The sequence below is a fragment of the Lytechinus variegatus genome, chromosome 10 (genome assembly GCF_018143015.1).
Source record: "Lytechinus variegatus isolate NC3 chromosome 10, Lvar_3.0, whole genome shotgun sequence".
Classification (NCBI taxonomy): domain Eukaryota; kingdom Metazoa; phylum Echinodermata; class Echinoidea; order Temnopleuroida; family Toxopneustidae; genus Lytechinus; species Lytechinus variegatus.
This window is the reverse complement of record NC_054749.1, coordinates 16,437,011-16,462,942: the sequence shown is the minus strand read 5'-3', so window position 1 is coordinate 16,462,942 and position 25,932 is coordinate 16,437,011. Positions and strand designations below refer to the sequence as shown.

Sequence of the window (25,932 nt, the reverse complement as noted above, 5' to 3'; positions counted from 1 at the left end):
GACAATGCTTCCCGGTCTTAAATGACTGGGAGAGTCATAAAAGAATAGGAACTACATGTACAAGAAGAGCAGAATTGGCCACTCTTTATAAACAGCAATCAATGATAATCAACATCAGGGTTCCGGTAACATACAGGTTAGCGATTAACTGTACGCTTGATTTTTACAATTGATTGTACATTGTAGCCAATGGAATCAATCGTAGAAAAATGTTCTATGATCATTGCTAAGCTTTGTGTTACGGGCCTCAGGGTTCCTGTAACATACAGGTTAGCGATTAATTGTACGCTTTATTTTTACGATTGATTGTACATGTACATTGTAGCCAATGGAATCAATCGTAGAAAAATGTTCTATGATCATTGCTAAGCTTTGTGTTACGGGCCTCAGGGTTCCTGTAACATACAGGTTAGCGATCAATCTTATGACTGATTCTTACGATTGTTCATACACCATAGTCAATGCAGTCAATCGTGAAATTTAGCCCCTCAATCAATCGCTAACTTTTATGTTACAAGGCACACTTGCCCCATACACAAGGGAACGGCTAACTAACTTGAATGTATTTTCCTTACATTCCAGATTCTATCGATCAAGTTGTACACTCGAGGCAAGGCGAAGACCAGTGGTATCACCCAACTTCCTTCGGTCCCTCTGGGTATGGGGACGGTGGTAGGACCAGAGCACAAGGAACCCCTTCCAGCCAAGCTCCCTCGCTCGAGGAACTCATTCAGCTCCGAAAGTAGTGGCTCCAGGTCAGTCTTGGTGGCCCCCGATGTGGAATGTTTGCAAAGATGCTGTTCAGAAGTGGCAAAGTTTAGCAAAATTAAGTCTGATTTAACTTAGGCCAGGCTGAAATTATGGAAGCTTTGTTTATCATTATATGATTGTTTGTTCATAGGGCTGTTTCATCTTGATATAGGAGGAAAGCAAACTAATTCAGTTATTATTCTCATACAGTAATGAATTACCTGAATGACAAATGAGCTAATAGTTTGAACCTATCCTGTGTGTTTCATTTGGCTATCCATAACTTAAGTAAAGATAGCCGATTGAGGCCAGAATTTAAGTAAAGAATTTAGGAGAATTTAAGAGGCCAGAATCTAAGTAAAGATAATAATAATCCGCTTTTATATAGCGCTTAATACATCGGAACGACGTGTCTAAGCGCTGTACAGATATATTATTTATTACCCCAGTCGTCGGATTCAATCAGTCATTCTGGCACACAATGTGTGCACATTCTCCACTCCCTGGGGAGTATTCCAGTCAGTCGCCGGTGAGGCACACAGTACTTGACAAGCTACAATGACTTTCACATCCTATTGGGTACCCATTTAGCACCTGGGTTGAGAGTGGCAAGCTGTGGATTAATGTATTGCCAAAGGATGCCAGACTGGTGGGATTCGAACACACAACCCTGTGTTGACAAGGCGAGATTCAGAACCACTACACCAAGGCTCCTCCATTAAACCAAATTCAACCCAAGTTCAGATAACAGTCCTTTTTGTTGTAAACAGATACCACTGAATAATTGTTTTGTTGTATAAACAAATGAAAATGATATTGTGATTTTCTTTGTTTCTCTACATGTACTTCCACATTTGTTAATTTTTTAATATCAGTACAAATACATGAAAGTGCATTCTCTTTGATTTGTGTAATCACACAGCGACCTTGGAGGCAATGACGACCTATTGAACTTGGATAGTGATATCAGCACTGAATCTGATGACAGTGAAAGCTGGCACTCCTACCTGACAGCCGACTCCCTACCCCAATCTCTACCCCTGGAAGAATACGGGATAGATGTTGACGAGGAAGGTGAAGAAGGGGTAGAGGACCAGGGAGAGGGTAACAACCCCGACCCCATGGGAGGATTAGATGATAAGGCAAAGGCCTGTTTGCAGGTGAGTGGCGTGCCGTATGGGTGTGTAATGTAGATTAGGAGGGGTTGGTTAGGGGAGAGATGGATTAAAAGGGTACAAGGGAAGGGGAAAAACCATGACCACATGGGTGGATCAGATGATAAGAAAAAAGCTTTCCTTCATGTGAGTGATGCATTTTACCATATAATTGAGTTTGCAATGTGGATTAGGAGGGGATAAGGGGGGATTGGATTAAGCTTGCAAGTAGAGGGGAACAGCCCAAACCTCAACAGTTGATTAAATGATGAAGATGAAAGCTTGCTTGAAGGTGAGAGGTACTGTGAAATTAGGATGGGGAGAGATAGATTTAAAGTGTGCAAGGAGAGGGGAACAGCCCAGACCCCTTGGGTGGATTAGGTGACAAGGTAAAAGCTTCAGATGAGGTGCACTCCATATGAGTGTTTATTATGTGGATTAGGAAGGGGAAGAGGGAGGGTTGATGTATGGCGAGTAATGAGGGGGGGGGGTGGAGTGATGTCACAATAACAGCACAAAGATGATGGAATGTTTCGATTGCCTGTAATCTACTCTATTTTCTTGATTTGGTTTCAGGCTACCCATGAAGCCATCTTAGCACCTGTGTCCATATTAAGAGCTATGTTTGAGAAATGCAACAAAAACATCCAGGATCTGGTAGAAGAAGTACAAAAATGGTAAGCATGCTAAAGGAAAAGACCTCTTGTAATGAATAAATGTTGTGTAGTGGATTAACTCACTCTTTCATTGTTGAAATTTTGGTGATAAGTGTTCTTATTTTTTTTCTGTCAATGTTTTAGTTTACAAGGTAGTGGTAATGGTAATGCTTGGGATGATGGTGGTGATGGTGAGGATGATGATAATGTGGTGGTGAAGAAAATGATAGTCATGATGTGGATGAAGTTGTTGATGATGATGATGACGATGATGATTAAGTTGATGATGATGGTGGTGGTGATGATAAAGAAGATGATGTTGGAGAAGATGACGATGATGATGGTCATGGTAGTGATAATGACAATGATGATGATGAAAAAGATGATATGGTCTTGGTGGTGATAATGACAATGATGATGACGATGATTAAGTTGATGATGATGGTTGTGGTGGTGATGGTGATGATATGGAATTGTGGATGATGATGGTGATGAAGATGATGATGATGAAGATGATGATTATGGTGATGATGATGATGATAATGGTGATATTGATAGCGATGATAACGATGATGATGATACTGATCATGTTATAATGATTAATATTAATAAAATGAATGACATTGTGTTATCTTACTCACCAGCTTCCAAGGTGAGGAGTTGATTGTGAGTGATGAGATCAAACAGCTTGCCAAGCGATGGGAACCCAAGCCACCCCCGGAGGCTCGAGAACCTACCGAATTCAAGACAATAGACACAGGAGCACTCACGTACACACCTGTACCATCAATACCAAGGTAATTCTCAACTTGTTCAGGTGCCACATGTGTAAATGAAGCCCGTGAAAAACTTGTTTAGGGGGTCATTTTTCACACAGAGGAAAAACTTGTTTAGGGGGTGTTTGGAAATAATTTGGTCATGCGTGTTAACAGCAATGCATTTGATTCCCCCCCCCCCTCCGGGTAAAAAGCATTACTTCAATTGGCATACCTGGTAGATGTATCAATTCTTCATATATGTTATTTAACTCTAATCCTTTGTCTGATTTGATTTGATTAGGGAGCAGGATGATAATTATGCTGTGCCTGAGCTGAGCCAACATGCACCCATCTTAGTGGCTAACAGTGAAGCTGAGCTCAGAGAGGTAGGATGATAACATTTTCCATTTGTGACCAGCCGCCTCAAAACCAACAAGAAGTCACGTGGGAAGGTTCTCTGTAAACAGCTAAAACCACAATTTGGTCTTCAAAAGGTCAAAAATTAGAAAGTGGGCTTCTCTGATTGAGTCATTCTTCCTTTTCATATGGATCAAATTTCAAGTTGTAAAACTGAAGAGAAAAAATATATATACGAGGGGTTTTTGACAAGTTTTTGTGGACAGCTTGGAAGTTTCACCAAGATTGCACTGTAAGCACATCTTATATTTAAGTGATCTCCAAACTTCAAACATGTTCTCCTTATTTTTTCATGCTCTCACTTAGTTTCTTCTGCTTTCAATCAATCAAGTACTTGTGTTGGTTATAGTTGATCAATTTAGACAAGTTATACATGATTTTAAAGCTTAGGATATGCTTTTTTGAATTCACAAAACTAAAAATTTGTGCTTTGGTAAATGTGCCTAAGTAGAATAATAATCATTGCTGGATTTATATAGCGTTTTTTGCTTGAGGATGCAAAGCGCTTGCTAATATTACACTGGCTTTAGCTCGAGCCACCATCACCTGCACTCAGTGCATGCAAGGAATTAATCCTTTCGGGTGCCCATTTACCTCACCTGGGTCGAGTGCAGCAGCGTGGATAAATTTCTTGCAGAAGGAAAGCATGCCATGGATATAGGATTCGAACCCATGACCCTCTGTTTGAAAGGCGAGATTCAGAACCACAAGACCATGTATTTGTAAAGAATTGTAAATAACAGACGTTTGCCTAATGTGAGCTCCGTAACACAAAGATTAGCAATTAATCGCTGATTTGAAAGAACAATTTTGATCGGTTCCTAGTCAGTCTACAAAACAAAATGCGCATGCAAGGATGATCTTGATAGGCCATTTCATTTAGCGATTAATTGCTAACCTTTGTATTACATAGCCCAAGTCTGAAAAAGTGCTTTGTCTTGATTAGGCATTTTTGATTTGTTTATGGAAGGTCGACTTTATAAGCATAGTCAGTATTGGTTTATTTTACTCAGCTTCTAAGAAAGCACAATTCCTTGTGAGAAAGGCAAACTAATAGTTTGTGCTGTGCCTTGAAGGAGGAATTCTGTTTGGCATCTTCCACATAGATTTTTACCACATTCTTTATTGTTTTGCTTATGCTGAGATAAGAATTGATGTGGAAGAGCCACCAGAGCCACTTACGGCTCTACGTCATCTCTTTAGCTTTCAATAATGTGATTGTGACCATTTCTGTAAACTGAGATTAGGTGTTCTATGGCTATGGAAGGCAATGTAAACTGGTTTAAACACCTACACCAGCAGCATCACTGAACTCAGATTAGGTGTTCTCTGGTCATGCAAAGCAATGTATATTGTGCTCTAAACACCCAACACCAAACTTGAAATCACCCATGTGTCCGTATTCTGAACTCGGGTTTAAATTAAACGCTGGTTTAAAGTTGTGGTTTAACTATGGAGGGCCAATTGCAGCACAAATCCCCTACAATACACATTCAATGTATTATCTCATTTGACATCCAAATTGTTCATAATTGTCTGGGAATGGTATCTGAAGTATTTTTCTTCGTTATGAAAGCAGAATGAAACAAAATAGTAAACATAAGAAATATACAATGTAAACAGAATTTTTGGCTCCCCATAATTTAAGCACAGGGTTAGACCGTAGTCTAAGTTAAACCTGACTTCAGAATACAGACCAAGGTATCTTCAGGAAACTCGAACAGACCTGTACCAAGGTAAATTAGACAAGGGTTTCGAGGGCAACTTTGCCCCAGGAATGCTCTAAAGAGCCCTGTAAAATCCCCATTCACTGCAATCTTAAAGCTTATTCAATGTTTCCCCATTTAGGTAGTGCTTTGTGACAAATACCTCCCTAGACGACACCTAAATGGAAAATTAATTATTTTGCCTGTCCTATCAAAGTTCCTGCAGAATGTCGTTTGAATTTTTTTTAGCATTAGGTGCATGTCTATCTGTTCTTTGATGAATAATGATAATAATGATATAAGTAGATTTACCCAGGGAAAACAATTCTATATAAAGATTTTGTGAATAATTGAGATTTTTTTCTTGTAAATAGTGTAAATATGTTCACTGAAAATGATCGAAGCTTTCTGTAACAGAAACAAGTAGAATTAGTATTGAATTTGTTGTACAATATTGAGATTTAGTTAGATTTATTGTTTAAACTATGATAATGACATTATTTGGGGCTAACCTCCATTAGCATCTTGCTATTATGTTAGCTCCAATTACCAAATGTTTTGTCTATATGTGATGTACTATTCCTTGTAATTGTACCTGACAGTGATATTTGGTAATAAATTCAATTCAAATTCAATTCAAAAGCCACTTCAATTCTGGAAACTGTTATCCCAGCGGGCCCTGCTATTACATTATAACAGAATAACATGACACCATATTTTCTTTTCATTTGTATAGAGTTACAGAAAGCACCAGCGCACCAAGAGTGGGGAGCTTCTCAAGAAAGAGCTGGAGAAACACGGAAAAAGTGCATCAAGAAACTACTTGCATGTGGTAAGTCCTGGGGCTCTGTCTTACAAAAAGTTATGATTTATCCAATCAATCACAACTATGGAAAGCCAGCAACATCAACATCTAAAACACATGTTTGTTCAAAATATTTTGTAGATATCATGTATATTTATACATTCATAATTTTCTTGAAAATTCAGTGTGTTTCTCTTATTTCTTTGCTTACAAAGGACATTGTGAAAATTTCCCGAAGAAAGAAATTTTGACATTGATAGACTTCCATAGACTTGAGGTTGATCAGATCAATCATAACTCTTTGTAAGACAGGGTCCTGGGTCCTGTTGTATAAAGCCTATTGTTATCATGGTAACTTTGTCACCAAGTTTCAACTTCCGTGAATTTAGTTTTAAGATGGCCGACTGTGACGGATGCCTTGGTACCAAATAGCTGTCTCACTTTTCTTGAAGTTTTGTTCATTGCGTCCTTGCTGCAAGCCTGTGTTGGTTGTGCGTGGGTTGTTATTTTCAAAATTGAACTTCTTTTTTCTTCATTGGCATTCTTAAGGGTTCAATGGTACGATACATCTTTGAACCCTCTAACCGCTTTACTTGACTTTTTACAGATGGTAGGAATGCCAAACCAAAAAACGGAATCGGTTAGGGGAGTACTGCTCCTAGAATTCTGCCTCTTCTCTGACTTTGCCACCCAGTGGTAAATGCCATGGAATCTTGGCTGTTGAACATTGTTGCCATGGTACTTCTAGTTGCCATTGAATGGTTAATCTACCATCAGAGTAACTTTACAGTTACAAAGACAGAGTTGGTTGAGTGATATTGTCAGCTCTCTCTATTATTAAGAGATTAGATTAAGTCATGCTTTGTTTGCATTGGTTGTAAAAATAAGCCAGTTCGTAGTTCCTTTCTGCGCATGATCAAAAGATTCTACGCATGATCAGAAGAAGGTCATTTGTACTAAAGTGACATGGTGCTTTAAAATCTAATGAGATAAGCACCAACTTTGATGTCTTGATTATTCATATATTCTTTTGAATTGTCGTTTTCATTTACATCCACAAAAAACAACAATGCTTCAATGAACGACTGGTATTTCACAGTTTGCAAAGTACATTGTGCAACATGCTATTATAAAGATATGCATTTAAAGTAGGAATGCAACAAATGCCTTCATTAAGTGTTCATTTGTGTGCTATTCTAGTCACCTGGTAAGGTGCTATGTAAGGCAAGCTTACGTGATATCTTGCTTTGAAATCTGCCTATGATGATGAAAGAAATGAAAGGTCATTTGACCAACGTTGTCCATGAAGTAACTACGAACTGGTCTATAATTGGTTCCCAAGACATGAGCAGTTACATGTACATGTAATGCAATAGAAGCATGCATGTATTTTCAAATACTAATGTATGAGATATTTTCAAACAATCTTCATTATCCTTCCATATTCGCATCATTCCTCTATACTTCGTAATTGCCTCAAATAGATTTGTTATGTTTTGTACATATTTTCAAAAGGGATATGGACATACATTTACTTGTATTTGATTGATTATTTACCAAAAATTTAACTAGGTACATGTAAATAAAAGGAAGCAATAGCAGGCAAGAATTTCATGAAAAGAAATAGAAGTGTAATTTTCACATCATTTTAAATCTGATGCAGATCAACAATGCTCTGGCAGTGATGTGTGCCAGACAAGTCCTAGCTGCTCTGTTAGCCGACTGGCCAGCTACTGGGGATCATGTGATCAGTACTAATACCTTTGGATGTAAAGAACATTCGCAGTTGGTCAGTATTCTGGACCTGCTTCAGAGAGTCGAGGAGAAAGATGTCTTCTTGAAGGTGAGTTGATGGATTTTACAAGGAACGATGTTGGTACTTATGATGGTGATGATCCATGATTTTTTTAATGTATTTCAATTCTCTTCTCATATTCCTTTCTAAAAAAAATGTTTTTAATTCTTCAATTCTATGACTTTCTGTCGTAGGATTACTGCCTCGACAACACTTAAATGTTTTTTTGCAGTATTCCTCAATTCCATCCTTTTCTTGAAATCTCTGTATCACTTTATGTGATATACACATAAGCAAGTTTACATGTTTATCTGTATAATGTCTCTTTTTTGTATTGGCAATCTTTTATTATGCCCCCATGCATTTTTATCGGAATTGAAAATAAATGAATTGAATTGAATCGAAATGATGATGGCATTGATGGTGATGATGATAATTTGGTGATAAGTGTGGATAATTAATAATGATAATGGTTGTATAAGGAGTGATTTTGAAAGTTTCATGGTAACATGATATCTTTACTTCATATGGCAACACTTTTCAGAAAGTACTATTCTTTCTTCAATTATCAGGTCGTTGAGAATGTGGTCCACCATTGTGAGGATGGGCTACTAGCCCCACTGTGTCTGGCTGCTTGCTCCTTCATGCAAGTGACGGTGATGCTACCCAAAACATTGGAATCTAAACACAACTATGAAACCAACGTGACTGAACAGGTGAGTTGGTCTTGGCAAGTATCCTTCATGTCTGTCATCAATTCAATGATTTTATTATATTCTACAAAGAGATGTATTTTGAATAGAATGGTGATTAAAATATTTCAAAGTTTGTAAGAAACATCCATTTATTAAGAAAAAAAAACAGGTTAATCTGCCAGTGTTGGATATCTTGGGACCACAGAAATCTTTATGGGGGGCAAAATTTGACGAAAATATTCTTTATATAATCTTGTCTGGAAAAATTGTTTAAACTTTGGTTATTTGATTAACTATAGAATGGCATGTACTGCTCTGTTATATATATCATATATTATAACAAACTATAGGAAGTTTGTAAGAAAATTCACCATTTGTAGTGAATCTGTCATCTCTGTATGAATAATGCAATAGGAATCAATGAGAAATTGAAACAAAGTTCAAAAGCAAAGCTTATTTGTGTTTCATAACTATTGTCATGCGAGAAATTTCATCTCTTTGGAACAGTTGAAATCAAATCAAAGAGTTTTAGTGAAATTTCAACAAGTTTTTTTTTTTCCTGGCAGCATATTTATTAGAGGTGAAAGAGGGCAGGGGGTCAGCTTTTAGCATAATAGGGGACTAAATAGTCCACAGCCCTCCTGCTATCATAGAGTTATGGATGGGTCAATCATTGATTGTTTTTCCACATAACCCTTGACAGGGAAGCATCACTCTACCAGGAGCCACCCATTTGAGCATCAAGTTTGACGAACGCTGCTGTACAGAGAGCTGCTGTGATACTCTACAGATATCCTCCAATTCATCCTTCAAACACGATGTACATACGTTCTCCGGGCACTACGGCAGCGCCAACTGGGTGGATTTTGATTTACCAGGTTTGTTAGAACTGTTGGGGGAACAAAAAACGCTAATCCAAGGTCATTCATTCATGCATTGTGAAAATGGTTATTGATGATTTAAAGTTTCCGTGTTTCTTGGAACTGAAGGGAATTGTAAAGAAGTTCTCTAAAGAACGTTGGTAATCCTTGATTGGGATAGGCCCTTCAATGTGGGGCATTGTGATCTAGTAGTTACGACTCTATCTGAGGGATGTAGGTTCAAATCCCAGTCATGATGTGCTCTCCTTCAGCAAGAAATATACCTACATTGTCCTGCACTCTACCCAGGTGAGGTGAATGGGTACCCTGCAGGGTTAATTTCTTGAATACACCAAGCCCCTTTAATAGCAGCTTGAGCTATAGCCAGGATGATATACATGTATACATGTAGTGCGCATTGGATAGGCAATAAGATGATCGATGCCTCAAAAATGCTATATATTATTTATATTAATGACGAGTATATTACCAGGGGCCCATTTCATAAAGCTGTTTGTAAATTACAAGTGACTTTGTGCACGACTGGTGACCATTTCTTATGCTACGTGATATCCCTATGTAACTGATTTAGCGCCTAAGAACAGGTTCCAGTCGTGCGTAACTTTACGAACAGCTTTATGAAACACCACCCAGATTTCAATCAATCAAACAAGTCGGGCAATATTCCCAAGATCTATGGAAAAGTTATCTCCTGTGGCTTTCATCCTTCATTAAATTAATTATTTTCTGTATTTCACGGAGACCAATATCTGTTCATAGAGAATCGACATGTTCTCCTGGGTCTCCACCTTTTCGCCTTTCCATGGATAGGCTCCCACAAAAGAACAGATTAGAGTGTCAGCTCGGATACAAGGTTTGTTTGAACTAAATAACTAATAATACTATGATACAGGAATAATTTCTGATTTCTATTGCACACATCCACCTGGTTTAGGTACCTGTACTCAATTCCCTACTATATTAATGTGGCTCAACTGTGCTACCGATCTTGATCCTGTCATATTTCTTAAGAGTATCCCCTACTTTCCTTGGTGATCTTTCATAAAGCTGTTTGTAAAGTTATGATGTACAACTTTATACCGTACTGGAACATGTTCTTAGGTGCTAGTCAGCGATATAGGGATTTATCATTTAGCACAAGAAATGGTCACCAGTCGTGACTGGAACATGTTCTTAGGTGCTAAGTCAGCTACATAATGATATATCATTTAGCACAAAAAACGGTCACCATTCATGACTGGAACATGTTCTCAGGTGCTAAGTCAGCTATATAATGATTATCATTTAGCACAAGAAACAGTCACCAGTCATGACTGGAACATGTTCTTAGGTGCTAGTCAGCGATATAGGGATTTATCATTTAGCACAAGAAATGGTCACCAGTCTTGCATAGATTCAATCGCAACTTAGGAACAGCATTATGAAACACCCACTGGTTGTAAAACTCAATTGCATCCCATGTTAGCCCCCCATCCCAGATGAATGACATGCCTGTATATTTGTATTTTGTTTGTAGGTGACACTTTGTACTATAAGTTTCACTCTGATGACGGTAGCTCAACTGAATGGGGTTATAAACTCACAGTAACAGGCAACAAATTGGGAAGGTAAGCATATCTATCCATGTCCGTTTCACTCTGAACCGTTCAATTCATAATCATAATACCAGACCCCGTCTTACAAAGAGTTATGATTGATCCAGTCAATCGTAACTCTATGGAAATCCATCAGTGTCATAATTTTTTCTACAGGAAATTTGCACAATGTCCTTGGTAAACAAAGAGAAGCACAGTGAATTTCGAAGACAACGAATGCATGAATATACTTCATAGCTAGAAAATATTTTGAACAAACTTGCATAGTAGATGTTGACATTGCTGGCCATCTGTAGTTGCGATCCATCGGATCAGTCGCAAGTCTTTGTAAGACAGGGCCCAGGAATGCTCAAAATATTCTTAACCCACATCGATAACACAAAAACAAGTTTTCTTTAATGGTCGGATGCATTAACATAACCTTCCATTTCATTTGAAGATTAGTAGACCTAAACTATTCAACATGTGTGTAAAAGAATCTGTCTACTTTACCTAATTGATGCAGATTAAAGTCATCCATGTTTCCTTCATTTCATTTTATCAGTAGAGTTTATCTGTATAGACTTGCATTCAGGTGAAGTTCTCTATCATACCAGGGTCCTGTTTCTTAAAAGACTTGTTATAATAACAAATGCACAATTTCTTTAACAAATTTTATATCAGCCAATGAGATTGAAGGACTTCAGTAGCTTTTAACTGTTTTTGCAATTTTTTTAATTATAATTTTATGACATGGGTCCCAGGATGTCAAATGTTTGGAGTATGTTCAGCAAAAGACTGGGATACAATACCCTGTGTAATAAGATCCAAAAACTTCCTTGATAGATTTAAAATGTGTTTAGACATTTTAACAGCGATATTAATTGCTGAACTTCATTTCTTTCTGTATGAATTCATTTCAGGTTTGAGACAGGTTATGTGATCCTCAACACAGTACTAGCTAACCCCAAGCTTGCCCAACAAGTTCCTCTTCAAGAATTGTGGGAGTGGCTTGTACAGGTTGCTAGGAAACAGGTCGGCCAGAGCCGTCTCAAGGCCGTGCAACTACTGCTTCGCATCCTTGCTAGTATACCATCGTGAGTGAATCAGCATTAAAGGGAAATACAGGGTCATAAAAGCATCATAAAATATTGTGTTGGAAAGGAGAAAAATAAATAAAAACAGAATGGTTACAGTTGGAAAGAAATCGGACAAGCATTAATTAAATTTATCCACATTGTGCTGCACTCGACCCAGGTGAGGTGAATGGGTACCCCGCAGGATTAATTCCTTGAATGCATGAGCGCTGAGAGGCAGCTCGAGCTAAAGCCGGGGTAATAATAATAATAACAACGTGCCTCGGAATAGAATATTTCTAGATAGATGGCGCTATATAAATGCCTATTATTATTATTATTATTATTATTAAGAAAGTTATGGCTGCCTTGAAATTCAGATCCCTATAAAGACTATGTAGATTTCAAATTGGCAACTGGGTAAGTCAATTATGACAAGGGGCAAGGACAACTTTCCTTAGACCATGTACTTAATTATCAGGGATTTATGGTTTTTTCCCATCCCCCTAGGGTAGTAATCTAATTGTAACTAAGGTAGTATATTGATTTTTTTATCCTCATGAAAGAAAAATATAATTTAAAGTAACACTTTTGAAAAAATGACATTTTAGCCATTTTTTGTATTTGAGTACATAGAAGAGTATTGCCTTACATCTATAGTGATTACCAATATATTTACAACTCTATAAACCTGATAACTTTCTTATTGTTTGTCCGATATTGTTCAAACTTTCACCTATCAACTTGTGTGATGTTTCTTTTTCCTCTTAAATTTTTTTTTATTTGGGTTGGATTCCCCTTTAATTGTCAATACATAGATGGCTTGCATATAAAGACACAAATATACATTGAATGCAAACATTGCCCAGACCATAGACCTGCTATTCGTGAACTACCACATGAAAAATTAACGAAAAATTAAGACTTAAAATTGTCTATACATGTATTATGTCACACAATCATCCTGAAAGATTTGTCATCTCAAACATTTATTTGAAATCCTCCATACATCATGAATGTAATCGGAAATTGAATTAAAACAGGTGATCTGGATCCCCTGACATTGAGATCCCCAATTTAATCTAGTGATATGATGCTACAAACATGGCAATCTAAGACCACCAAAGGGCGTTGCCATGAATGCCCTTTTGAGAAGCCCCAATGCCCATATCAGTGGACTTGGAGATTATTTTTTAATTCTGTTTCTCTCTTCTCTATTTTTTTAAATTTATATTGTAATATGGAAATGTGCACGAAAGGAAAGTAAAGATATCAAAATTTAAGGCCTGAAAGAAAAATGAAATGAATTGAGCATATTTTGTGCCAAATTATAGAGCAGTGAATGCAATTAAGTCCTGAAATTCTTACTTCTCACAATCATAGACCATGTGATGATCCATCAGACCCGTCGGCATCCTCAACACCTCCAGTCGCTGACCCACCCACACCTGCAGACCAGGACACAATCGGTGAGGACCCGCCCCCTTCCTCCACCCCCGCCCCTACCCCTTCTCCGGCCAGACCACCGGTGGACTTGACGCGTCTCAAGCCCCTCTGGCTCCTGCTGGATTCCATGAACTGCAGGCTGAGTGCGGACTGCGCCCCGCAGAGCCTGGCAGCGGCCCACCGCGCCCTGATGGAACTCTTCCTGATGGTGGAGAACATGGTCCAGGAGTGGGATATGGTGGAGGAGTATGTCCTTGCCATGAGCAACGATGATGCCATCAAGAAAGCTATCGTCCAGGTAAGGAAAAATGATCCATGAAACCTTATGGGCCGAATTCACAAAGTTGGTTTTGAAAACCCACGGGTGAGTCCATGCTTTATGCAGATTTCCTGTATAAATTACGCTTATTTTACTGTGTATGTAATGTCCAATGCTCATGCGCGCTTTTGTCACAGTGCGCTAAATTGACGCCTGTTGCCGTGGTTATCCACTCTTATGAATTAATAAGTCCACTCTTCAAACAGTGGTCTCATGCATAAAATAGCATATCTAACTATGGTAACAGGCATCAATTTGGCACTCACAAAAGCGCGCATCAGCATTGGAATTATTTATACACCTGCCCTATTAATTAAGCGTAATTTATACAGGAAATCTGCATAAACCATGGATTCAACCGTGGGTTTTCAAAACCACCTTTGTGAATTCGGGCTTTAAAGTAGAGGAGAACTGCAATAAACTGCATTTAACTGTAGATCAGTAAATATGGTGCTCATATTATGTACATGAAGATAAGTGCTAGAATAGTGTTAAAGTATTTTCTTTGATGTGATAAAGAAATAACATTAGGCATGATATTTATACATGTAAGATAAGATTTATTTTGCTTTGCAGAATTGAGACCAAAATGACCAAATGTAGTAGACTTATGTTTTTATTTGCTCCAACCCACTTATTTCACCTATCCTCGAAGAGCACAATTTCTAGAACAAATTTGTTATCAACCAATTAGATTGAAGCATTTCAGTAGCTTTTATTCTGTTCCATTCAGACCTGCAAGACCCCCGTTTCAAAACATCTTGGTTTCCTTGCCCTGCCAAATTGTCCAGCATGAGCACCACATGCGAGAGCTGCCACACTACTCCACAACTCCCTCTACTAGCAGCTCCATGCACCGCTATTGCCTACATGCATGCGCTAGCGTCACTGTAACTGTACTGTAACACGATCCCTTTCCGTAGACCGTTATACACACCTCCCGGTGAATATTTAGTTCCCAACCGAGTCCCGTATTTTACCCATGTGGTTAGTTCCTTAGACCCCATTTTAGAGTTTCATGAGGCACACCCCCATCAAAATGTAATTTGAGTGCCTGCCCCGGGGATTGAGTTAATGGCATTATCATGGGCATGCAATTGTAAACATTATTTCTTGATTTTATGTACGTGTTTGTACGTGTTTCTCTTTTTAAATATATAATAATCATTATTTACTTTAGATGTTTTTAAGATACTTTTTAATATAATGTTGATTCAATTTGAATATATAAATCATCAATCTTTGTATTATGAAATGTGTAATTGTCAACCATTTTTATTGTCTCACCTGCATAGCAGAGTGAGACTATAGGCGCCGCTTTTCCGGCGGCGGCGTCAACACCAAATCTTAACCAAAGGTTAGGTTTTTGAAATGACAAACTTGGCCATAAGGTTAATCAAGTATCCTGCATGAGTTTCATGTCACATGACCAAGGTCAAAGGTCATTTAGGGTCAATGAACTTGAACCATGTTGGGGTATCAAAATCTTAACCTAAGGTTAAGTTTTTGAAATGAGAGCATAACTTAGAAAGTTTATGGATCTGATTCATGAAACTTGGACATAATAGTAATCAAGAATAACAGAACATTCTGTGCGCATTTCAGGTCACCTGACCAAGGTTAAAGGTCAATGAACTTTGGCCATAATGGGGGTATCTGTTGAATTACCATCATAACTTTGAAAGTTTATGGATCTGATTCATGAAAAGTGGACATAAGAGTAATCAAGTGTCACTGAACATCATGTGTGAGTTTCAGGTCACATGATCAAGGTCAAAGTTTATGTAAGGTCAATGAACTTTGGCCATGTTGGGGTATTTGTTAAATTAACATATCTCTGTAAGTGTATTGGTCTAGTTCATAAAACGTGGACATACGAGTAACCAAGTATCACTAAACATCTTGTGCGAGCTATAGTAGTTTTCAAAGTCAGCACTGATGCTATATTGAATCGCGTGATGCAGCTGAGACCGCCAGAGGCATTCTACTTGTTTGTACATAAACCAACTTCGTTATATTTACAATATAGTTGCAATAAAAGAAAGATTGAAGATTAAATTGAATTCTTATTAAAACTATAGTTTTATGAAATGGCCCTGGTCCAAGTAAGCATCTGTTTCGCTTGTTCCAATTCCCAGGGTGCGACTAACATCAAGTGCATTCAGCTTGCGCTGGACAAGAGTAGCAGCGCAGAAGTTGAGGAGCCTGCCACAAGAACCGATACAACAACTGCAAATGGTGAGAATGTGAACAATAACAACCGTACAGCGAGACTAGAAATTGAAGACGTTCCACTGATGAATCCTGTTCTGTTTTCCCAGCTCTTCAGATAACAGAGGGTCCTTCTAGTAGTCTTTCTCTTCTTCTTCCCGTTGCCTCCATATGCCTTGTGGAGGATACATGTAGTATTAGGTAGAACAGCTTTGATAAAGAAAGTGTAAGGTTGCTTGATCCAGGAGACTCATGGCTTGTCATCCAGTCAGAGGGATTCAAAATGAAGATTGATGCCATTGCCCAAGACCACATACTGAAGTTATTAGTTTGTGGAGGATAGTACCGGACAGAATAGCTTTCCATGTGCCATAAGATTGGTCAGATGATGCATTTTGCCTTATTGCTGATCAAAAGAAGCAGGGGACCTATGGATTGCAATCCTATCAGAAGGATTCAAAATGAAGATCGATGCCATTGCCCAAGACCACCTACTAAAAGTACATGTAACTGGTTTGTTAAGGATAGTATTAGAGCAATTTTTCATTTGACATACATGTATGAATGGTTAGATAGTGCATTTCGCTCCATTGCTGATAAAAAAAATTAATGTAAGCTTGCTAATGTTCAGAATGAACCAGGGGACTTATGGCTTGTAATCCTGTCAGAGGGATTCAAAATGAAGATCAATGCCATTGTCCAAGGCCACCTACCAGCTGACTTAGAGTATGGCGGGCCATGAATCCAATGCCGTCTCACCATGGGATTTCACCAAGTGTTATTGTGATTATTTGCAAAGCATGACAAAAATACATTGTAATAATTACCCAACTGACTGTAATTATCATTAAGGGCTTGGTGAGTTCACGTAATACTGCATTCAAAGCTTTGTCTCTAATACGCTGGGTAGTAATCTACCAATGTATGAAAGGCATTGATCTATCAAGTCTTCAACTTTACATCCTATATATTGTGGATATATATATTTGATTTAAAGTTGTAGGTGCAGCAAAGCAACAAAGTATGGTACTCCTTCAGTATGAGAACACACAATTATTGACTAGAATGACTTCTTTCTTGAAATCAATTATGTTGGCTTCTTTGCGGCAAAGGGCAATGCAACGTGATATACCATGTTTCGAAGTAAACAATGTGCAAGACAGTTATTTGCAATCACCTTTTGTATTCAGTAAAAATATAGTCTTCATTGTGTATATCAAGCTTTTGGTTTCCAAAATATACAACATGTCAATTTTTTAATGAAAATTTGAGTCTTTGATACCAGGCTAAAAAGGTTGAATGATTAGAAAATATGATTCCTATAATCCCTTTTCTATAGATGCCTACTGGAACAAAATATATGGTTAGCAAATGTGGTTTTCCTTAAAGTAACATTCATGGCTGTAATACCTTTCAGAACCAATGTCTAAATATTTTCAAGTTACAACATTATATGCATATTAGTTTGCATGATAAGTACTGCATAAAGGACTCAACTGTCCTCATCCATAAATAATACAAAACAGGCACAATTATTATTAGGATGATCAACTGGTAGTACCACTGTTAATAATATCAATGCATGTTTATTTATTTTTGCCTGGAATTTTTTTCTATTTATTTCTTTAATCGATAAACAGATATCTTACTTCTTGAGATTATGGATTCAGTAAAACTTACTAAGAGAGGTCTGGAAGTTGTAAAAAATAATTTTTAAAAAGTGAACAAGTAATTATTCGTGAAAGTTTATTTTAAAGAGCTCAAATATTTATAGTCAAAAGCGAAGACAGAGCAACTATGAGGAGAAATATATATTGAAGTTTGCTAATATATTATGTAGGTAACCTGTTTGAAAATTGTTGAGTATACGGTGCATCCCAAGAAGATAATAATGATATTAATAGTTACATTTGTATAGTGCTTTATAGGGTATGTTTCTAAGCGCTTTACATTGTAATTATTATTACCCCGGTCACAGGATTCATCTTTCATTTTACACCTAATATGCACCATCTCCAATCCCTGGGGAATATCCTGGCTAGGTAACTGTTAATCGGTGCAATCCAATCACATTGATATTCCCATCCTACCGGGAACCCATTTAACACCTGGGTGGAGAGTGGCAAATGTGGATAAATGCCTTGTCAAAGGGACATAAGCGCCAGGTGGGATTCGAACCCTCGACCCATGGTTTAAGAGTCAAGCGACCAAATCACTGCACCACGACACCTCCATAAAGATAAGATAAGAAAATGTAAGATGGTGATTGACATCAGTTATCTTAATTTAGACAAATTATTTTTATTTCTTTGTGATCAGTGTAAATTTCAACTTTTACTTATACAATAGGAAACTCTCCACATAGATAAGCAGGAAGAGTTTGAAATTGCAATGTCAGCATCAAGTTGCATAGAAAAACTGGTCAAGATTTCTTTAGGACACAACGGCTGCACAGGAAATGAATGAATGTAATCCTGTATACATGAACACACTAAGGATTTAGACTCAAATCAATATAAATTTGAAGCATTGTCATGTGTCCCTACACACAGTCCAATTTCTGTGATATGCCGTAATATCCGAAGGTGCAATATAGATGCCTGTACACGTTATTTACAATATGATACAAGGATTTTTTTTATGTATCAATTTTTTAGGCTAGGAAGTTGCAATGAGTGCCCTTCATTTATTCTTTTATATAAAGACAATACCCCCACACTTTCTTAACATTTTTGCAGTGGGGGTGTTATAATAAAGCAACTCATAATGAATTTAGAGTTGAATTTATAATTCTTTGTTTATAGGTCCACATATATCAATATTTATACTTGCTATTTTATTGTAATATGGAAGGTAAATTTTCTCTTTTTCTTTAATATTATGCGTAATTTTCTTTACTGGAAGAAATAACGATACAATAGTAAAATAACATTGAAACATTTTATCTTGTTTTTTTGTGAGAGAGAGACACAGAGAGAGAGGAGATGGAAGAGAGAGAGGATGTGGGGGTTGATATGCAAATATACCTTACTTTGTTTTAAGTAATTATCTTCTTTCTTGGGTTAAAATTTCATTCAATTCATCCTTTCCAGATAGGAAGACTGTGAGAAAAGTTAGAAGTGGTAAATTTACAGTTTGTTGCCCAGTAGAGTAAATATGTGCCTGAATTCCGGTTACTTGAATAAAACAAGTTACAATGTGGATACAGTTCATTGCACCTCAATCAAATATGATAGCATATGACACAATTATGATCATTCATGTATGAGAACATTTGCTAAGCCGTATCAGTCAGTGCTTGCTGCTGTATTGTGAGTGATGGAATTTACCATTGTTGAATTAGGCTGACAATGTATACCCATGTTTTCCTCTTAAATGAAACGCTTTTGTCAATTTTGTTCTCAGATCTTCATGTTCCTACATGTATGCAGTGTTTTGCCTGATGTGCACTCAATAAATTATGCATTGTTGTATTTACTTCGGCAAAAGTTAATAAGTCTTCTAAAAGGGCAAAACTTTAAGCGATGCCAATTCAATTCCACAAGGTGTTACTTCTTTTATCATTTGGGAAGAATGCATGACAAATAGTCAGAAATATTGCCCACAAGGCTGAGTATGATGTATGTTAAATAGCCAGGATTGCTGTCAAGATAAAATAAATTCTAATATTCAGAAATTATTGTGCCTTTTATTTGCCAACTCAAGTGTTATGCGCAAGTGGTGATGATTGATTACTTTGATGTTTCGATGTACATATATAGAAATTATATATTTGTTTCATTCTTTTGAAGCAGTACTTCCATTAATAATTCTTTTTTCTGATAAGACATGATATATTTATAAATACATGCTTCTTTGGAAACAAACAGTTGGCATTTAAAGCTGTACAAGCTGTGATTCCAAGTTGCATTTTTGAAAAAATAATCAAAGCTGTAAAGAAACGACAAAGGCTCTTCACAAAAATGGCTGATTGATCGTTTAAACTGAGTTACAAGGAAACTCGCATCTCTTGAAAGTACATAAGCCTACTGTTGACATTTTAATGAGGTTGATATTTTTCGTACATTCTCTTTAATCAATTGATGCTTTAAAAAGTAGTGCAAATTGGTTTATGATTTCATACCAAAACTGAATTTGAGCTTTAATCGGAATGGGAATTCCCCTTATGATATAAATCTGTAGGTATTTGCCACATCTGTAGATATTCCAGTATACTGGCACAAGTTCTTGAATCTAACATGTTAGCATTAACATACTCTACATTTTAAAGTTGGTAACCCTATTTTACCCTTCTAAGAAAGGATTTTACTAATATTTACTCTTTAACAGATTCCTATTGTATTGGTAGTATTAAACTACAATAATATATATACTTTTCTCATTTTAGAGATTTGTTACTAATTTTGCATATATTTGTCTTTGTTTGGAAGAGATATGATGTTTTTCTACATGTGCATGTATTCAGAGGGTGATTTCTTTCTTTTTTTTTGGTTAAATTATTTACAGATTCATCATAGTCGTTTGAATATAAGTATAAGCTTCAAGCAAATTGAGGTGTATATTTTCCTGTCATATATATGTATTATATATGCTAGATTTTATTTCCATTTATCATGTTATCGTAATTTATTACAGTAAACAAGAGATATATGTATGTTGTATTTCATTAACAGAAAAGTTGTCTCCATGAAGGAATGTTTCTGCATCTCTTGTAACTAACAAAGACATTAAGATACCAAAAACTGATTTAAAAGTGTTTACTGGAATATGTGTCTCGTGCACTATCAGTTAGAAATGGTATCCTTTAAAAACCCTTCCTTTTGGTAGCTGTTTGTATACATTTTTTGAATACTCCTTCCCCTTGAAGTCCACATTAAAAGATAATTATCCAATGGCTCCTAGAGAAATACTAATCGGCAATTTTTATTTTTATGTCACCTGGACCTCGACTTTTCAACTGATTTCATTCTCTCAGTGAAAGAAACTTACCTGAAAAAGATATTTTTTATAAGAATTGCATGTGAACATAAAATAGTGCAGTTTTGAGTATATGCCTTCTAGACATATAGAGCATTGAGATAAAGCATTTATCACTTTCGCCTTTCTTTGCAACTTCTCTGAGTTGATTAAATGAATATACAAGCAATGCAGATACATGTAGTTGTGTTTTGTAAAAAAAAAATGTTTGTGTCAATTTAACCCTATCTAGGCGGCCGGGGGGGGGGGGGGGGGGCCTCGGAGGCCCCCCTTCAACGAATCGAGCGATATTTTCTTATAATACATAAGAAAATGATTTGATATCACAATTTTTTTCATATACTCTTGCTTAGGACACCACAAAGAGTTTCTATACCAAAAATTAATACATTTGGAGCTTTTTTCAGATCGCGAAGATACTAGGGAGTTAGAGGAAAAAGTATGATTTTGCATACTAATTACGCATAAATTAGCATAATCACTTAATAGCGATTTGCATGAAATAAATTACTATACACTCTTGTAGATTATGTCCCAGGCAACCCGTGTGCCAATTTTTGGCGCGATCGCGCGGTCGACGGCCGAGATCTTAGGGGGTGGGGGCCTGGGAGGCCCCCCCCCCGGCCATAGGAACTCCCAAAATACCCCGGCCTAGATAGGGTTAAGGGATTGGTCTGAGAACACATTTTCATCTCATTTTTTAATATTCTGCTGATATGTACGCTCATGCTCTTCTGTATAAGTGTATCCTTCATAGTTGAAGATCAACACACTGCAGAGTGATGTGTATGCTGTCCATAATGCTCAAGCCGATTTCAAGGGTGATTTTATTTACATGATCGGTTGCCATGCGGTAATATACATGTGAAGTGGAGATAACAAATTTGTTGACACGACTGCTTGCTAAATGAACCCTTTCCTCAGTGCCCTGTTAAAGGCATCAAGTGAAGGAAAGACACAGAATCCTTCTTCAAGTCGTGTCATTCTCAGGAAAGAAGGGTGAGTAGAATACTTGAAAGCTAGAACATGGGATCTAGAACCTGCCAGCATGATGTCTCGTAGTTGATGTCATTGGAACCAGATGGTTTTACCAGTCGATATCAACGAGGTTGAACCTTATCCTGATGAGCATTGCAAACCCACTTAGCTGTCGTCTGCTCTGGAGTTTAGGCCACTGAAGCTCTTTTAACTTGATTGACAATCATAGTTGCCCATCACATACCTCGCTTTATTCCGCTGGACTTGTTCTACTTTCTTGATGTTTCGTTGCGTGTGGGGTCCCATGCTACGTAGGTTGCTTCTTTGATCTTTTGAGGACATCTTCTGAAGTTACGTTGGATGCAGTTTGCTTTCTATGCAGTAATATTAATATCAACATGTTCGTTGAAGTTGAGGTTACTGTCTATGTGCACCCCAAGATGTCTTGCAGATGTACATGTAACTTCCTCTAGATTTACTCCATGGATGTTGCAGGTGGAGGTGATTGGTTTGTGTGTTTTAGTCACACGCAACAATTGGCATTTTGATGGGTGGAACTGCATGTTCCATGTTTGATCCCAGACCTGGAGGGCATCAAGATCTTCTTGAAGTGATTTGGCATCATGGAGAGATGAAATTCTCTTGTACAGTGCACAATCACCTGCAAAGAGCCATGTTGTAGAGTTCTTCACACAGTCTGAAAGGTCGTTTCCAAAAACCAAGAACAGCAAGGGTCCAAGGACGCTACCTTGTGGTACCCCTGATGTTCCATGCACGTCTTTGCTGACTTTACCTCCAATCTGAACTTGCTGTGTGCGATCTCTGAGGAAGTCTTCTACCCACTGTAAAGTACATCCCCTCCATAGTGTTTAAGCTTGTGGAGAAGTAGCTGGTGTGACACCTTGTCAAATGCCTTTGCATTCACTCATCTAGGTTCCTATTCCAGTTTTTTATCCAGTATAAGCGACTGGGGGAAAACTATGATCATGATCATTATGTAATTGTGATAATGAAGATTTTAAATGCGATGCGACACACTGGTTTTATGGTTGACAAGTGTGTTGAGAAGGGTGACAAGTGTTCCGAAAACAGTGACGAGATGCTAGGGAATACATTGCAATCATAGGAATAGTTAATGAAGAATAAAATAGTTTTAGAGTAAAATATTTTAATCACATGACATATATGTATGAAAAACCGATTGCCTACGTCGACTGCAAGTGCTCGCAAGATGCCAAGTGATTGAACGTGCAACACCAAGAAAAAAATGTTGGTGGTCACAAACTGATTGGGATCAATAATTGTGAAGGGGGCTTTAATAGACACTTGGCATCACCTGTTTCTCTGTGATGAAGTCTGCATACAACCGAGAGTGTGTCCTATTTATGCAGAAGGAACTTGGGCAAGTGATCACCAGGTATAAAATCGCATGGCAAAAGAAAACCTGCAGTTTACATTTCGGATAACAGGAATCAACTCATTCCACGCTTTGGGACTTTTCATTCTGCCTTTCAGTTCTAATTGACGGGTTCCTTTCATGCAGTTGGCTTGTGATACAAAGGGATGCTCACGCTGGTTCTACCACAAGTATTGTACTTTATCAAGCGAAATATTTCTAGAAGATTATGAATACATGTGCCCATGCCACTATAAAAGAAAATGAAAATGAAACCGTAAATACAAGATAGTCTAGAAAAAAATGTATCAGATAAAAAGTTAAATTCTTTAAAAAAAGGGTGTATTTAGATATCATCTTCGATATTTAAAAGCTGTACATGTGCGACAGTCATGATCTATGTAGTGGTTGTTGAATTGTGGGTGGTATAATTAATAGAAGATTTTTTTGTATCTCAAGAATTCGGAGAGTATGGAAATTACATGATAACTTTTCAGTTAAAGATAAAATGAAAATGAGTGTGTAGTCACAGTGAGAATTTAGAGTAAATGATTATAGTTTGAGCCAAAAAGAGAGTCTGCTTTTGTGTGCGTGTGGAGAGAGGGGTGGGTTGGTAATTAATCTGAGTGGATTTTTGTCTCACCTGCATAACAGAGCGAGACTATAAGCACCGCTTTTCCGACGGCGGTGGCGTCAACATTAAACCTTAACCGATTGTTAAGTTTTTAAAATAACATCATAACTTAGAAATTATATGGACCTAATTCATGAAACTTGGACATAAGGGGCCTGTTGCATAAAATTTTTTAACTGAGAAAACTCAGGTATTTTTTACCTTTTGCCCTGTGTAAAAGTCAATGGCAGAAATCAGACTAAACTTAGTTTTCAGTTTTTCTTGAGTTTTCTCAGGTAAAAAGTTTTATGCAACAGGCTGAAGGTTGATCAAGTATTACTTAACATCCTGTTTGAGCTCCAGGTAACATGACCAAGGTTAAAGGTCATTTAGGGTCAATGAACTTAGACCATGTAGAGGGAATCAATATCAAAATCTTAACCTAAGAATTAGTTTTTGAAGTAACATAACTTAAAGTATATGGACCTAGTTCATGAAACTTGGACATAAGTATTAATAAACATCCTGCTTGAGATTCAGGTCACATGACCAAGGTCAAATCTCATGTAGGGTAAAAGAAGTTTGACCAAGTAGGGGGAATTTGTTGAATTACCATCATAACTTTGAAAGTTTATGGATCGAGTTCACAAAACTTGGACATAAAATCAGAACAAAAATATGCGGAGATAGGAGTCCCCCCCCTGATCTAGTTAGGGTTAAATCCTAGGTTACATTTTATTTCTTGCAGACTTGTTAAATTTAACCTATATGCTGAAATATTGATGTAAAATCACTTAATAATTCATCCTTGCTCGTAATTAAGCACACCTTAGCGACTACATTCATTTGCCTTTCGGCTCCAATAAGCCTGAACTTTATTCATACAAGTACTCAATTATTCCGTTACGAATCACCTTGAAATGACTTTAGATTAAGGATACGAGCAAATACACTCTATGCTTGTATCCTTAATCCAAAGTCTTATTTTTCATTCAAATTGGGTCTAATGGAATTTTGGCCTTAATGATTATACAAAAAAAAACATGTGGCAACATACTCTTTTCAATTTAGAAACCGGGAATCCATGAATTTTCCATTCAAATTGGGTCTAATGGAATTTGGGCCATAATAATCATACAAAAAAAAAACACGTGGCAACATACTCTTTTCAATTTAGAAACCGAGAGTCCATGGATTGTTGATTCAAATTGGGTCTAATGGAATGTTGGCCTCTATACACTAAAAACATGTGGCAACATACTCTTTTCAATTTAGAAACCGGGAATCCATGAATTTTCCATTCAAATTGGGTCTAATGGAATTTGGGCCATAATAATCATACAAAAAAAAAACACGTGGCAACATACTCTTTTCAATTTAGAAACCGAGAGTCCATGGATTGTTGATTCAAATTGGGTCTAATGGAATGTTGGCCTCTATATACAAAAAAACATGTGGCAACATACTCTTTTCAAATTAGAAACCGGGAATCCATGAAATTTTTATTCAAATTGGGTCTAATGGAATTTTGGCCTTAATAATTATCAAAAAAAAAAAACATGTGGCAACATACTCTTCAATTTAGAAACCGAGAGTCCATGGATTGTTGATTCAAATTGGGTCTAATGGAATGTTGGCCTCTATATACAAAAAACATGTGGCAACATACTCTTTTCAAATTAGAAACCGGGAATCCATGAAATTTTTATTCAAATTGGGTCTAAT

The 25,932-nt window shown here is 37.1% G+C and overlaps 1 protein-coding gene across 3 annotated transcripts in view; it reads left to right on the top strand.

The window, feature by feature from the left end:
* LOC121423145 (zinc finger ZZ-type and EF-hand domain-containing protein 1-like) overlaps positions 1-21,393 on the top strand; it is a 95,152-nt gene extending 73,759 nt beyond the window's left edge. For all 3 annotated transcript variants that reach the window (XM_041618449.1, XM_041618447.1, XM_041618446.1), the window contains exons 59-71: positions 583-755; positions 1,673-1,910; positions 2,481-2,581; positions 3,205-3,357; positions 3,620-3,704; positions 6,178-6,273; positions 7,910-8,089; positions 8,614-8,757; positions 9,440-9,614; positions 11,134-11,224; positions 12,115-12,288; positions 13,651-14,011; positions 16,171-21,393. In XM_041618449.1, the coding sequence (XP_041474383.1) occupies positions 583-755; positions 1,673-1,910; positions 2,481-2,581; positions 3,205-3,357; positions 3,620-3,704; positions 6,178-6,273; positions 7,910-8,089; positions 8,614-8,757; positions 9,440-9,614; positions 11,134-11,224; positions 12,115-12,288; positions 13,651-14,011; positions 16,171-16,365 (2,166 nt within the window). In that variant the 3' untranslated portion in view covers positions 16,366-21,393. The remainder of the gene's footprint in view (positions 1-582; positions 756-1,672; positions 1,911-2,480; positions 2,582-3,204; positions 3,358-3,619; positions 3,705-6,177; positions 6,274-7,909; positions 8,090-8,613; positions 8,758-9,439; positions 9,615-11,133; positions 11,225-12,114; positions 12,289-13,650; positions 14,012-16,170) is intronic.
* Positions 21,394-25,932: the final 4,539 nt, after the last annotated feature.